The sequence below is a fragment of the Engystomops pustulosus genome, chromosome 7, assembly GCF_040894005.1.
Source record: "Engystomops pustulosus chromosome 7, aEngPut4.maternal, whole genome shotgun sequence".
In the NCBI taxonomy this organism is placed as follows: domain Eukaryota; kingdom Metazoa; phylum Chordata; class Amphibia; order Anura; family Leptodactylidae; genus Engystomops; species Engystomops pustulosus.
In genome coordinates, this window is record NC_092417.1 from 145,424,809 (window position 1) to 145,439,885 (window position 15,077).

General features: G+C 43.7%; 1 protein-coding gene across 3 annotated transcripts in view; it reads right to left on the bottom strand.

Annotated features, from left to right (window-relative positions):
* Positions 1–1,467: 1,467 nt before the first annotated feature.
* The window catches only part of B4GALNT4 (beta-1,4-N-acetyl-galactosaminyltransferase 4), a 47,099-nt gene continuing 33,489 nt past the window's right edge, over positions 1,468–15,077 (bottom strand). For all 3 annotated transcript variants that reach the window (XM_072118125.1, XM_072118124.1, XM_072118126.1), the window contains exons 17-21: positions 14,854–15,007; positions 8,187–8,259; positions 7,945–8,098; positions 6,962–7,088; positions 1,468–2,713 (exon numbers count right to left, since the gene is read on the bottom strand). In XM_072118125.1, coding sequence (XP_071974226.1) covers positions 2,596–2,713; positions 6,962–7,088; positions 7,945–8,098; positions 8,187–8,259; positions 14,854–15,007 — 626 coding nt within the window. In that variant the 3' untranslated portion in view covers positions 1,468–2,595. The remainder of the gene's footprint in view (positions 2,714–6,961; positions 7,089–7,944; positions 8,099–8,186; positions 8,260–14,853; positions 15,008–15,077) is intronic.

Below are 15,077 nucleotides of genomic sequence, written 5' to 3' on the forward strand. Positions count from 1 at the left end.
AGTTTCCTCAGGAAAGGTGGTCATGTTATTGACTGGAACTAGACTTTCAATTATTCTCATTCACAGACCGACTTTAATAACATTTGAAAATAAATGACTAATCATTAAAAAAAAATCCTGCAAAAAACAATCTAATACAGGCAGTCCCCGGGTTACGTACAAGATAGGGTCTGGAGGTTTGTTCTTAAGTTGAATTTGTATGTAAGTCGAAACTGTATATTTTATCATTGTAGATCCAGACAAAAAAAATTTTGGCCCCAGTGACAATTGGAGTTTAAACATTTTTTGCTGTAATGGGACCAAGGATTATCAATAAAGCTTCATTACAGACACCTTACAGCTGATTATTGCAATCTGGGACTATACTAAAGCATCCAGAGAGCATCACCAGAGGTCAGAGGGGTCTGTCTGTAACTATGGGTTGTCTGTAAGTCGGGTGTCCTTAAGTAGGTGACCGCCTGTACTCACCATGTTCTTTCAGTCGGGAATACTTATTAATTTTTTGCAGAAATATTTGGCTGCATCCTCTATTTGCAGCAGAGTTCCCATGGGAGTAGATAAAAAAAATACCAAAAAAACCTAATATGGACATGCACATGGACCGTTTATACGAAAATAGAGCCCGGCAACAAATTGTGCATTGATGTCACGCAGATTGCAAAAAGTTTTTTCTATAGTTGCTATAGCTGAAAACTAACATTTTTTCAATATACATTCATTAACTTCTATTAGCCATTTAATCGGTAATCATCTGCTTTCTGCCTGTCTCAGTCCTTCTACCTTCAGCCCTGCACTATGGCACCTATCCACCTTCCCTCTGCAGGTCATCAGTTTAAAAAAAGTGATCTAGTGTACACAGAATATCATTCACATGTCTGCTCTGCACACCAACCCCTTCTCTCTAGGCTTTGCCAAAAGCTACATTTGGGATAATGAAGAGAAAGGGGGGGGGGGGGGAATCAGCACAGCAGTAAGATTCTTTAGATTCTTTGTGTGGTGCTCTGTCTGTGCTGTCCTCCTGGATGTCAGCAGCTGCTTTCCTATTGTTTACTGTACTCTCCCTTTGTCCTGGGATAAGGGGAGAATTACAGCATCTGCTAAACAGCCTGGCTAATCCATGCATCTTAGCAGGTTGTGTGTGTATAGAAGTCAATAGGTTGTATTAGATTATAGGCCTATCTCTGTGTATAGGCGTATATGTGTGAGTGTTAGGGTCACATCTGTGTTGTACAGCAAGGACAGGCTGTAGTGCATTTGAGGAGAGCTCAGCATTATGGGTAGTGAGGGAAGCTGCTCTGGCCTCAGTTCCCTTAGCTGATGTCTCAACCAGAAAGTGTCCGCCCACTTCAGCAGAAGCAGATTTTCTAAGCAACGCTGATCTACAGTATATATCAGGATGGATCTCAGGCTAGGAAGAAGCCAGCAGCAGATGGGGAAACATATAAAAATCACCAAGAGACAACGATAAAAGCCAAACTGAAAACGTTTTTTTTTTTAATTTCAGTTTAAAAAGGAAAATAAAATATTTAAAACGTCTAAAAACCTCTTGCTACATTGTAATTTCACAGAAATCATTGTAAACGCTGAGCGAGGCTGGATGTCTGCAGGAGAGGACAACAGCAGCTTTTCTGGTACTTTCTCCTTCGGGGAGAAGATTGTATGGTGTGTAAATCCTATATTATATAAAGATGAGGACTCGGGGATTGCTTACTCAGTGCTACTGGGCACCTCTCCAAATTCTGGGGAGATATCAGATAATATATTAATATACCTTTACATTTGGCACAGGGCCTGGTAATAAATAATGCCGCTAAGTGCAAACCAAGAGATACAAATCATCCGCCAATTCATTCCTAGGGATTAAAATTATATGTATATATATATATATTTTTTTTTTCTCCAAAGAGCTTAAGGTTTTACTAACCAAGTCTTTTACTCTGGGGAGAGAGGTAGAGGCAGGACAGTGTAAAATAATCTATTGTAGCACCGTTGGTTATACAATGGCTTGTAGTGACTCTATTGCGGATTTTTTTATGTCCTTAAAACAGATTTTTAAAACTATGTAGTGACCCCTTGTGGTCAGTGGTCCCTTGGTAATAACTTACTATACTCAATAAGTGAAGCAATCAATGAGCGCCACCCGGTGGTGAGTCGTTTAAGTGCGGGAAATTTGCCTTTGAGCCCATTTGATTCAAGTGCACTTGTGTGGGCACTGAACAAGCAGGACTGCTGTTCTTACCGGTGTATAATACCGCTCCAATGACAAATATACAAGTGCAGAAACACCGAGAAGCTTTTGGCAGCAGGACCCTGAGAGCCAGTTTCCCATTACTCATCCAGCAGAATACTTTGTGACGAGTAGCTCAGCTCATGCACTACATATTATATGCCTATTGTCCTCGCTCATGTCCTGCAGAGTATCGCAGCCTTCTCAGAACGGGACCAGAGTAGCCTGCAGCGGGTGAAATGTGCAAGGACAGACTCTGCCGGTTACTCTGGCAGTACCGTGTTTATCAGACAGAACAAGCGGCCCCTCTGTGCTTGCCACAAACCAGAGGATGGAGGTTTCCATAGCGGGAGGTGCTCAGCGCCCATTCAGTCCTTGGCAGCGTTCTCCTGGCTCTGGGTGTTCCACATGCCTCGCTTGGAGTGATAGTAGTGGAAGAAGTTCCTCAGACGTAGCCGCTCCACCTCCAACCCGTTCTGGAGCACCCTGCATGAATTATAGAGGGAGGAGAACTGTAACAAGTGATAACACATGAATACGTATGAAGGATGACAGCGCATGGACTGTCCATCTCTCCAATGATGCAATGCTACAGCATCATGGGGCCGTAATGTTTTCCAAAATGTATCCATTGCACGAATGTAACAACAGTCATACGATTGATACATTTTGGAAAACATTACGACGCACAGGCTGAAAAGATGACAAGAACTATTATCCTTTCCCATTGATGTTAGAGCATTTTCAGGTTGGTCTATGTCGCGCCACAATCATGCGGCAAAAAAGAGGTCTAAACAGTCATAAATCTGTCGGTAAAAGTGAAAACTGAAAGTCACAACTCATTTTAGCCTGTGTCGCCTCTCCTCCATACCATCCCCCTCCCTCCCCTACCTGTTCAATGGACATGGCAATGATTTGGAGGACTACTGGCAGGGAGCCAGGTAATGTGAAATAAACTATTATAAACTGCTGAATCAATCAGAATGTTGACAAAGGCCTTTTTAAAATCAGAATAGCATAGGGTGGATCTTGTCACCAACTAAAAGTCCTAATCATTTTAAATGAATAAATAATATTGCATTTTTTTCTCCTACTCTATAACCTGTTCAGCTCCTCCTGGTCTTTAACAGAACACCTGCAGATAGGACCCTATGTACAATCTGCTTAGCTCCACCTGCTCTATAACATGCTCCACATTAATTATATGCAACATTTCCTTTAACCCACCCAAAATAAAATCTATGGATTAAAAAGCATTGTCCGTATCCCTAAATGGTCCCTTCCACTGGTTGCAATGTTATTAAAATCAGTTTGTAAACTTATATGCAACTTGCCTGAGATGACTCAAATAACCCTAAGCGAGTCCTGCACATTAAATTTTGCTTGCACTACACTCTCTTTGTTCCTGATTGACAGGTCTAAGTGCTACAATATGCTGCTGTGTAGAACATTGAGAGAGCTTGGTTTAATCATTGGGCACTTAAAATCATGTGACCAGGATGACATCAATAAGGTCCAGTTACACTTGCAACATCTACCCCATGGATGTATGCATCTGATCACATGAAATGACAACATGTCTCCACGAAGGATGGGGAGTAGCAGACGTCCACGGAAGCAGCTGTCATTTCATTTGATCTAATACATACATGGGGTAGACGTTGCAGATGTAAACAGTACCTTGGATGATGTCACCCTGGTCACATGACATGCTGAGGCATGGGACATGATGAGGGGTAGGTGGGAGTGGCCATCCCACCAGGACACTCCCCTGTAAAGCCAGGAAATATAAGATAAATGGCAACCTCTATGGACTGCAGACAGGCTCTATGGGAACCAGTCACTAGCTGTAGATCTGAAAATGGGGCGACAGGTTCCCTTTAAACCCACCACTTGATTTCACAATACAGAAGTGTTCACTGCGCACTTCCCCAGAGCATTCAGAACAAATCACAGGGAATCCTAATATATCGGCAAAAAAATCAAGTTAGTAAAAGGGTGGAAAGACTTGCAGGTTTTTCTGCCAATATCAAATTAACTTTCCATAAATTGCAAAGACACAGTGTCTGATCCAACAAATTAGTCTGAAAAAGCCTCATATTTTACATTTCTTGGAGCTGTAATAAGCAGCCATTTATTAACTTCATGTGTCTGGAGGATTAATGTTCTAGTGTGAAGAGTAATTTAAGAAGTCATATTAGTAGATGCTTATATTACTTTATAAAAGGAAATATCTAATGAAAGTAATGGAAAATAAAAAGATCTAGAACACGCTGCTCTGAAGAATCTCTCATTATCTTACTTAAAGGAAACCAACAAATTGCACCCCATTATAGTGCTAGGCCCCCAGGTAGGGCATGATGTGTCCTGTCTAGAATTCCCTCTTTTTATGGGTAAAAAAAGTGTGATTTCACATAAAAGTCTCCTCCAAAGTGAAAATGTGAAAAAGAGCAGAGAAAAAAAACCCCAGAAGAGTCAAGATGAATCGCCTGAGATGAATCAAGTTTAGAGGCTGCAGGGGTAGTGTCACTTCAGATGCCCCTATCTATTGTTCTACAGCACCTAGAAACATGCTGCTCATGTCATATTAAAGATTAAAGAAATTCATTTTTCATATCAGATCAAGTTTATGGCTCCACAGTCTATAGAAGCAGTTAAGACAAATCCCACTATTTTTTTTTTAAACTGCTTGTATTTTTTCTTCTGTATCTTAAAGAACTACAAGCCTTATCCGATCTGAAAGATGAGATTCTACCATCTAAATGAAGCATGATAAACCAGGGACACTTACTCGTAGATCCAGGAACAATAATTGCTGTAATTATCTTATAGTTTTTATTCATGGCTTCCTTCTAAAATCAACTTTCAAAATTATGCTATTATATTCTAGAGGAGCACTTCTCCCCTCCCACTATGTGCTCACTGCTGGTGCAGTGTAACAGCGCAGAGGAATTCTAAAAATTGCTGTTTTTGGGTACCAAAAGATAGGGACTGCAGGGAGAACATCTTTACAAGAGCCCCTAAAAATTGACTCATCTCAGGTAAAAATATGACTCATCTCTGCTCATTGGAGGAGGTTTTTCTTTATGGGTGAGATTTCACATAATTACGGGAAATCTAGAAAGGACCTTTCATACTGACGGGGCTAAAAGTTAGTTATTTGGTTAAAATCTTGTGACAGGTTCCCTCTAACGCTTTCAATATGTGAGAGTTTAATTAGCCTCCCCCCCCCCCACCTTGTTCATTCACATGTACAACTGACTGGGCCAAAAGTACAACTAATAATGGAGGGAGCTCATCTCTCTTTTGGATACCTGTTGTGGTGGATGGAAAGATGAGGAAGGAGGAATTCATAGATTCCATAAATTTTTACCCAAACTAATAAATATATATTGGGGGGGGGGATTTAGTCACCCCAATTCTGTGGTTTCTATACATACACATGACATGTAGATGTCTAAAATGTTGTGCGTGGGTTTTTCTCTCCCCCCAATCATGTATATTTTACATTTTGATGTACCTTTAACACAGAAGCAGAACACAGAAACGGTTTTATCATTTCTATGGAAACGTGACTAAGATTTGAAGCAACAGGAATAAAAGAAAAGATGTTGACGTCTAAAAGGAATAACACAAGTGCAAAGACACGTTGTGCTTTCCAGGAATTACCAGCTACGAGGAAGCCGAGGCGGCCAAAGTAAGAAATGTACAAACGCCGAGTAGGATCTGGGCCGCTGATGCTTACATGTTCTCACCATCCAGCTATAAAAATGCCAGGTCCACGGAGGCTGTTTATGCCAAATGATGTCAAGGATTTTTGGGGAAGGCGTGAGCGCTCTAGGAAGAACATCTCATAGCACAATCCTGCTTTCCCATTATCATTAGTGTTAGCGCTACAGGAATATAGATTATAATTGTCAGGACTGAACTATTACATTGTAGACAATGGACCTAACACTACACCCATGTCACGCTTTTCTAAAGAGCATCTGATTTAAAAGTCGTGGCGTAAAATTTTGCATTAATTCTGACACAATGATGGCGTCCTGCCAGTAATTCACAAGCTAGATCTTCTCCGCTGCGTATTATGGCATCCGCTAACGTCTTCCTATGTTCATTAGTAGATGTACCGGCCTCATTTGCCGCAGCGGTTGATATGGCTTCATTCCAAGGAGTCATTTATTTGGAGACACAACTTATCTACCAGCAGGATAACTTACAGGGGGTCATTTACTAAGGGCCCGATTTGCGTTTTCCCGATGTGTTACCTGAATATTTCCGATTTGCGCCGATTTTCCCTGAATTGCCCCGGGATTTTGGCGCACACGATCGGATTGTGGCGCATCGGCGCTGGCATGCACGCGACGGCGCTGGCATGCACTTTCACTAGGAATAGACCGGTGAACTTCAGTGCATTCCGGCGGGACCTCGAGGAACTTCAGCGCAGCAGCGCCACCTGGTGGACGTCGGAGGAACTATCTTAGTGAATGCCGGCCGGACCCGAATCCACCACAGAGAACGCGCAGCTGGATCGCGAATGGACCTCACAGTGTCAATAATAGTATTTCTATAAAATCGCCATTGTTTGTGAATACTACATGTACTGTTCTCCCCTGTTATTCTTCCTCTGTCCCCCCCAAGACTTGGACAACAAGTAACCAGTGCTGACAGTCCCAGATATAGTAGAGACGCATGACCGAGTCAATGTATGCCCTGTATACTAAATGGTTTTACCTGTCCAGCAGCTCCCAGTCCTCTCCTCCCCAGCGATCCTTAAATTCCTCTGTATTCATTCCACCAATGCGGTCAAAATCAGACTTGTAAATTCCAAAAAGACCAAAGCCATTAACTTCCCAGTAGCCTACAGGAATAAAAAGATAAAGGTTTTTTGTACAAAAAGGTCTGTATGTGTATAAGGAGTGATCTTTTATCAGCAGGCAGAGGCTTCTATCAACTATTTAAAGGGGTTGGTCAGCTTTAGGGAAGTTTAACAGGAAGTAAATGGATGATCTTAATTGGGTCATCCATATTATACTTACCCTGTTAAACCTTAGTTCGAGCCACAAGGAGACTCCTGATGCTGTGGGTCATATGTTCCCCCATGGCCATCATAATTTGGGTCTTCCTGTGTCCTGCTGGCTTCTGTGCTGTGCATTCATCATATTCACTCTCCTATTAGTGTTTGGATGGGCGAGAGGTTGCCCTTTGCACACCCCTTCAAGCATGCAGGGGGCGTGCAGATAGAAAGGACTACACGGCTCCCTTCATCTGTGAGAATCTAGCAGGACATGAGAGCAGAAAGCCCTAGCTAAGCTGGCCAGGAGTGATCATCATCAAGGAAGTTTGAACAGGGTAAGTATAATATGGGTTACCCTATTAGGATCACCACTTAACCTGTTAAAATGTATTAAAGGTGGCCAATCCATTTAAGTTATAGAATTGTTGGAAATTGCTGAGCACAAAGCTGGGTTATCTCCAGTGCCCCCATAGATAGCAAGTGCCGGTGATAACCAAGTGCTGTGTTCAGCAATTACCAAATGGTTTTGCAAGATAAGGAAAACATGGCGGCTTTTTTTCCAAAAACAGTGCCACCACTGCCTGCAGGGTATATGTGGAATTGCAGGTCCGCCCCCTTTCCTTGCAGTACCAGACAAAACAATGGACAGGGGTATTGCAGTGTTTAAAATAAATCAGACCTTTAATGATCAGGTACCTACCTCTAGGCTGCAGTGGAGAGCTTCCACAGCTCAGTCTCATCACAATAGGTGCAAAAGCCAACCTTCCCTCCACGCAATGCTTCCTCACACTGTCCAGTACTGAGAGAGGGAAGTGTATGTGCAGGTCGCACAGGAACACAATGCTATGATTGTCCTGCAGAAAACACACCAATGATGAATAGCGCCATCTTCATTAAAGGGATCCTTAGCCATTTACATCTTCAATCGCAGTCATTTCTAACCTGTATAGTATCAACTCCTGCCTGCAGACCTGCTGACCTCTCAAAGTTGCCGCTTCTCTTCAGATACTGATAACTGAAAGGGAAAAAAGTGTCAGGGTGAGGTCTATTCATGGCAAGTGATACAAATGGTCTCTAGTCATATAGGAAGGACATGGATGCAAGATATCACAGGTTCTGTTCAACCTTCTGCGTGAAGCAATGTTCATCAACAGGATGGAAAGATATACAGGCGGTCCTCTACTTAAGAACACCCGACTTACAGACGACCCCTAGTTACAGACGCAGCTCTTGATGTTAGTAATTTATTGTACTGTAGCTTTAGGCTTCAATAACCAGCTATAACAGTTATCTGGTGTGTCTGTAATGAAGATTTATTGTTAATTCTGGTTCTGAAGACAATCCAACATTTTTAAAATCCAATTGTCACAGAAACCCAAAAATTTGTATGGGGTTACAATTCTAAAACATACAGTTCCGACTTACATACAAATTCAACTTAAGAACAAACTTACAGAACCTATCTTGTACGTAACCCAGGGACTGCATGTACAGAACAATATACACTGTGCGTGGCCACGTGGAATTAAAGGGGTTGTCAAAGATTTGGAAACTGATCACATATCCACAATATACAAATCAATTACAGGAAGGTGGAGGTCCCACATTCTGTGCTTATACAGGTCCTGCAGTTTCTTCTTCTTACTACTCCTTGACAACTCATTTAATGGGGGTGACCAACAGGAGATAACTTGGTAATCAGTAGCAAAACTTTGCCCAACTATAGACTTTTCACATTTTGCATGTTGCAAAATGTCTCTGCAATCTATGTCCGCTCCATGGCGATAAACGGTGCAGCCTGGTCATGCATGACCCACTTATCCGGTTATTTCAGGGAGCGATGATGTGTCTGATGAGGGTACATCGTACCCTATAATTCTCATTATCCCATCACTGAGACCACCACTGATCAGAAAGTTACACCCTATACACAGGATAGGGCCTAACTTGCTATGTGGGAAACCCCTTTAAGGTGAATGTGGCATGTAGGCAGCACAGGAAAGGTGATTACTTAATAGCAGGTTGCCTTTAACACTTCATCTGGCAGTAACTTGTGTATTCTACAGTTCTTGGTATCATCTGTTGATATGGACATTTCTTATAATTCATACAATAGTGTAAAGGATCCTGGGAACTATAACGCTGTAGAGATGTGTATAATAACGAATAACTTATACTGGCAGTAACAAAGTTCTGGGCATCATCTGCCGATACAGAGGTTTCTACTAATTCATCCAATGGTGTAGAGGAAGCTCTGGAAGACAACTGTATGTATTGGTATGTATAATAATGTATCCAAGCTATACATTGCACTGGAATTAACATATATAGTTCTACAGTTTCATTTTTCAGCTGCCAATGTGGCTGTTTCTTATAATTTATCCAATGGTGTAGAGTAGGGGTAGGGAACCTATTGCTCGGGAGCCAGATGTGGCTCCTTTGTTGGCTGCATCTGGCTCTCAGACAGATCTTTAATAACTAGTGATGGCTGCTGCGTGTCTTAGACTGATCACTGGACACAGGCAGCGATGTTACCGCTGCCTACGTCCTTTGTTAGACCCAGGTGCCATCGCCACCACAGTCTAGGCCTGGGTCAAAGAGAAGAGCATGGGAGCAATGAAGAGCTGGCTGGAGGGAGCGCTGGTAAGTTTATATTCATTGTGCTGGGGCTACCTATATACTGGGAAGCATGTGCTGGGGCTACCTATTTACTTGGGGGCATGTGCTGTGACTACCTAACTACTGGGGAGCGTGTGCTGTGGCCACCTATATACTGGGTGGCATGTACTGGGGCTACCTATATACTGGCAAGCATGTGCTGGGGCTACCTATATACTGGGAAGCATGTGCTGGGGCTACCTATATACTGGGAAGCATGTGCTGGGGCTACCTATATACTGGGAAGCATGTGCTGGGGCTACCTATTTACTTGGGGGCATGTGCTGTGGCTACCTAACTACTGGGGAGCATGTGCTGGGGCTGCCTATTTACTTGGGGGCATGTGCTGTGGCTACCTATTTACTGGGAGCATGTGCTGTAGCTACCTACGTACTGGGGGGCATGTGCAGGGACTACCTATCTACTGGAAGGCATGTGGTGGGTGTCAGGATTTGGAGTAGTGAACCCCCTGAACTACCGCGGACTATGATGCAAGCAGACACCTGGGACCGGAATCCAAGTGGCACCCGATCTTCACCAGAGCCTGCCGCACAGCAGGATGGTCTTGCTGGAGCTTGGTACTCCACAGGCGCGAACTGTTCACGGTGGCAGCCAAAGTCAAGGTACAGGATCACTAGGCACTCTCGTGGTCATGAACAGGCAGACGATCAAGGCAGGCGGCAACGATGTAAGGTTGGGGACGGAGCAAGAGGTCAGAGATGGCAGTGAAGGAGCAGAATAAGAAACAGGTCCAGGGTCACAACAGGAGGTCAACACTTGGGAAGGAAACACTTTGGAAAGCTTCCTCATAGGCATGAAGCACTAAGATCCGGTGAGGAATGCTGGGAGCTGCCGGTCTTTATAGGAACCCGGGAAGTGGGTAGCAGCAACGTGGAAAGATGAGTGAACTCAGAAAGGGGCGCTGCCACTGAGAGGGGCACAGCTGTGCCTGCGATCTGAGAAGTAGATTGCAGGGGGACTTGTGACACCCTATTTACTGGGGGGCTTGTGCATATTGTACGGCTCTTATGGAATAACATTTTAAACTATGTGGCGATCATGGCTCTCTCAGCCAAAAAGGTTCCTGACCCCTGGTGTAGAGGAAGCTCTGGAAGACAACTGTCTGGAGCAGGAAGGAACTTTACTGCATTCAAGGTGTATATAGCTTGGATGCTTTAGTCCTTATTATAAATTATACTGTCAGCAACATGTGTATTATATAGTTTTGTGTATCAGCTGCTGATGTGTCCTATAATTCACACATTGGTGTAGATGAAGCCGTGAAGTTTCTTCTCGATCCACTGCTATTGATGTGTCTATAATAAGGAATAATAAAGTATCCCAGTTATAAATAATCAATATACACAATGTGAAAAGTCAGCATGAGGTTCTATGTCCCGGGGAGAGGGTCCCACAGATGAATTTTAGGGTCTCCAACTTCTCACTAATTTTTATGCAATTGATGGAGAAAGTCAAGTATAACATGAAGTCTATCCCATAGACGTAAATGGGGCGCTGGTTGAGCAAACTCTGGAACTTCAGCAGAGTTAGTGGGGTCTTAGAAGATAGGTTCCTCATCACTGAGGTCTTACCTCTGTGTTGTGAAAAGGGTGAGAGTTGAGTTATTGGCATTGTGGACTCAATGGGGCTCATTTACTAAGGATTTTGGAAATTTTCGGGATTTGTGCCGTTGTGACAGCTATTTCTAAGGGGATTGTGTCGCACGCAATCGGATTTTGCTGCAACGGTGCTGGGTTTCATGTGGCAGAAAAACGAGGGGCGGGTCGTTGGACAATCCGACTGATTCGAACTGAGCGCGGGATTTAATATTCAAATTGTGTCACAACCAATGCACTTACATGCACCAGGAAGAAGAAAGTGAACTCCAACGGACCTGAGTGGGGAAGCGACACATGCAGGAAATCGGGCGCACGATCTTAGTAAATCGCAGCAGCTGTGCATTGCGTTCAGACACTGCCCTTTCTGTGAACTCCTTGGACCGGGTAAGTAAATGTGCCCCATTGAGTGTGCACGATCTGTATCCAGTGGATAATGAGTTAGTGTATATAGTGGGACATAGTGTCTGTGTCAGCTAACTTTATAAAAAGAAAACACACACCTATAAAGCCTTCTTTATAAAGCAAGAGAAACGGTAATGGAAACTGGTGCGCAAGCAAATCTGCTGCCAGCTATTGGCTTCCACATTATAAAAAATGCATTAAAGCAAACAAAGCTAATTACATTGCTATTGATTGCAAAACCATCTGAAAATAATATCTATAACAAACGCCTAAGAACTGCCAGCTTCATTTCCTGCGCTTTTAGGAATTGATGCACGCAAACAATAATACGCCCCACCCCCCCACCCCTGTATAATTCACATCTAATTTAAAGTGGAAAAAACGCACAAAACATTTGCACACGTAATAACAGCAAAGCGTCTGTACAGCCCGGGCCATTATGACTAAGCTCAGACACAAAGAGAAAAAAAATAGAAAAATGATTGTTATTGGTTGGGATCCTCCAGTAGGAGCAAATTAAATTCAGCGTGCAGCCACTAATAAAATAAAGCGAACATAAAATATATTAATGTTTTGTATTCACATCATCCGAGCTCCAATTATAATCCTTCAGAGACTGCAATTTAAAGGGCCAGCGCACACCCTTTACTATTCTGTCCCCAACACATGAGGGTGCTAAATTCTCTGCCTCATTTCTGCTTGTATACCTCACCTTAGCTGGTTCTACAACTAAATCTCTTAATCTTGTTCCTTATCTGTCGTTCTGCCATTGCAGTCCTGACTAGTCATGACTACATACAGCTGTGCTGTCCAACTTGTTCTTTGAGGGCGCATTCACATGATGCGTTGCGTTTTTTGATGTGTTTTTGACGCATTACAAAGGCATCAGCCTTGATGACATGCTGAGGTTACATTGCGTTACAACTGCATCTGATAAAATGCAATTCATCCTCAGCATGTGATCATGGCTGAAGCCTTTGTAATACGTCAAAAATGCATCAAAAAACGTGACGCAACGCATCGTGTGAAAGCGCCCTAAAGGAAACATACCATCACAAATCTACCTAACAACTATAATCTAACTTATCTGCAAATTTTGTTTAGAGGCTACAGGGGAATGTAGTAGCCGTGCCGTGGAGTGGGAGCTATGGCTACTGCACACCCCAGAAACGTCTTTTGATCCCTTCTACTAAGAAGTCATCAGCCCGCAGCTCATTGTAGCTGACCGCACTCGTTTACAAATCTGGAGTTCTGAACGTGTGCAGTAGCTCATAGACTATAGACTATGGGGCAGATTTACTTACCCGGTCCATTTGCGATCCTGCGGCGCGTTCTCTGCTCTGGATTCGGGTCCGGCCGGGATTTAAGAAGGTAGTTCCTCCGCCGTCCACCAGGTGGCGCTGCTGCGCTGAAAGTCATCTCATCGCGCCGGAATGCACCACCTCGGACCAGGTGAAGGTAAGCGCTCCCCAAGCGACACTTTTTCGGTTTTTAAATGCGGCGGTTTTTCCGAATACGTCGGGTTTTCGTTCGGCCACGCCCCCCCGATTTCCGTCGCGCGCATGCCGGCGCGCCACAATACGATCGCGTGCGCCACAATCCCGGGGCAATTCAGGTACAATCGGCGCAAATCGGAAATATTCGGGTAACACGTCGGGAAAACGCGAATCGGGCCCTTAGTAAATGACCCCCTTTGTATGCAGAGCACACACACCTGCAGCTGCGCAGCCTCAGCTCCGAAGTTGGAGCTACTGAGTGTGCACAGAACTCCGGGTTCGCAGAAGAGTGCACGCAAGTACGATAAGCTGAGTGCTGAAGACTTCTCAGTAGGAGCGAATGCAAGACTTTATTTTTGACCTCTCTCATGACTGCAATAGAACTGCCTGAAGTTTGGCTTGCCACTGACTCTTCCATGCCTTACCCCTGGTGCTTCTCACCTGCATCTCTCGACCCACTTGTCTCAGCTGTCACCTACACCTAGGTCTATGCCTAGTACACGGTAACCTTATCGGAATTCCTATGCTGAGGTTAACAAGGGGAAAACCAACAGGTTCTCATAGATAAGGTACTTGAAAGCATTAGGTGGCACAGCAAGTACATAACCCACTGCCACTATATAAGTTTTGCTGTTGTGCTGTCTGTGAAACCGCTTCACATAGCAAGCTGTTCTGTTGCTTCTAACACAGGCTTGACATAAAACTACTCCTCACTGTGCTTAATCTCTGCACTACCACTCACACCTCCCGGCGTTACAATACAGGGAAGGGTAGGACATTGTCCACAGAAGATCTGGGAGTCGAACGAGAGAAAGCATCCATGTCTTCAGGGACGGGAGATCAAGCAATGCAAGCTGTATATAAGGGCATAGATAGAGAGTAAAGCAATAACTAGGCCGTCAGCAGGGGGTTATTAGCAAACTGTATGAGTGCAGAGAGAGAGAGGATAGCTGGAAAATCAGACAAGGGAAATATCTCCGGAAGGAGTATTCAGCCCAGCAATGAAGCTGTGCTAATACATGAGAGCTAAAGACTCAAGGTAATCATTGACATGTGTAAAATCATAATTTATATGTCAAAGGTGTTCATAGCCATTACACCAAGGAAATCTGTTTTATAGGCTGTGATAGGGTGTTTACATCATGTATATAGATCCAAGGCATTAGGCCCCTACTGGCTGGAACATCCGGCCCAAATGCTGACAACCTGAGCGGACATGCTGAGTTTAGTTCTGGTTGCTCAGAGCTCGGGACAGTTGTTCTAGCCAGCAAATGCTGCGAGTTGGACGCATCGCACTCAAATGCCATGCAAGGAGCTTTAGAGTCTGACTAAAGCAATAACTTGTTAGTTGAAATAAAAACGTTCTTGAATTATGTTGTAATAAAAAGCTGATTGAAAGTAAATTCCATTTTACCATCCACCTACGATAAATACCTTGGCAGTTTAGCACGACGCAAAGCCTGCTCTACATCCATGTCCTCGCTGTCATAGTCCACTAGTATGAGGCTGAACTGGTCATCTCGCGTCTGGAGGTACAGATACTCCAGATCATTGATCAGCTGCTGGACCCAACGTGCCTGGTTCTTAACTGTAAGGCGGAGGAAGAAAATGTGGCATCAATGAGGGGTAGAGAGTAATGGAAAATACATACTGTACAA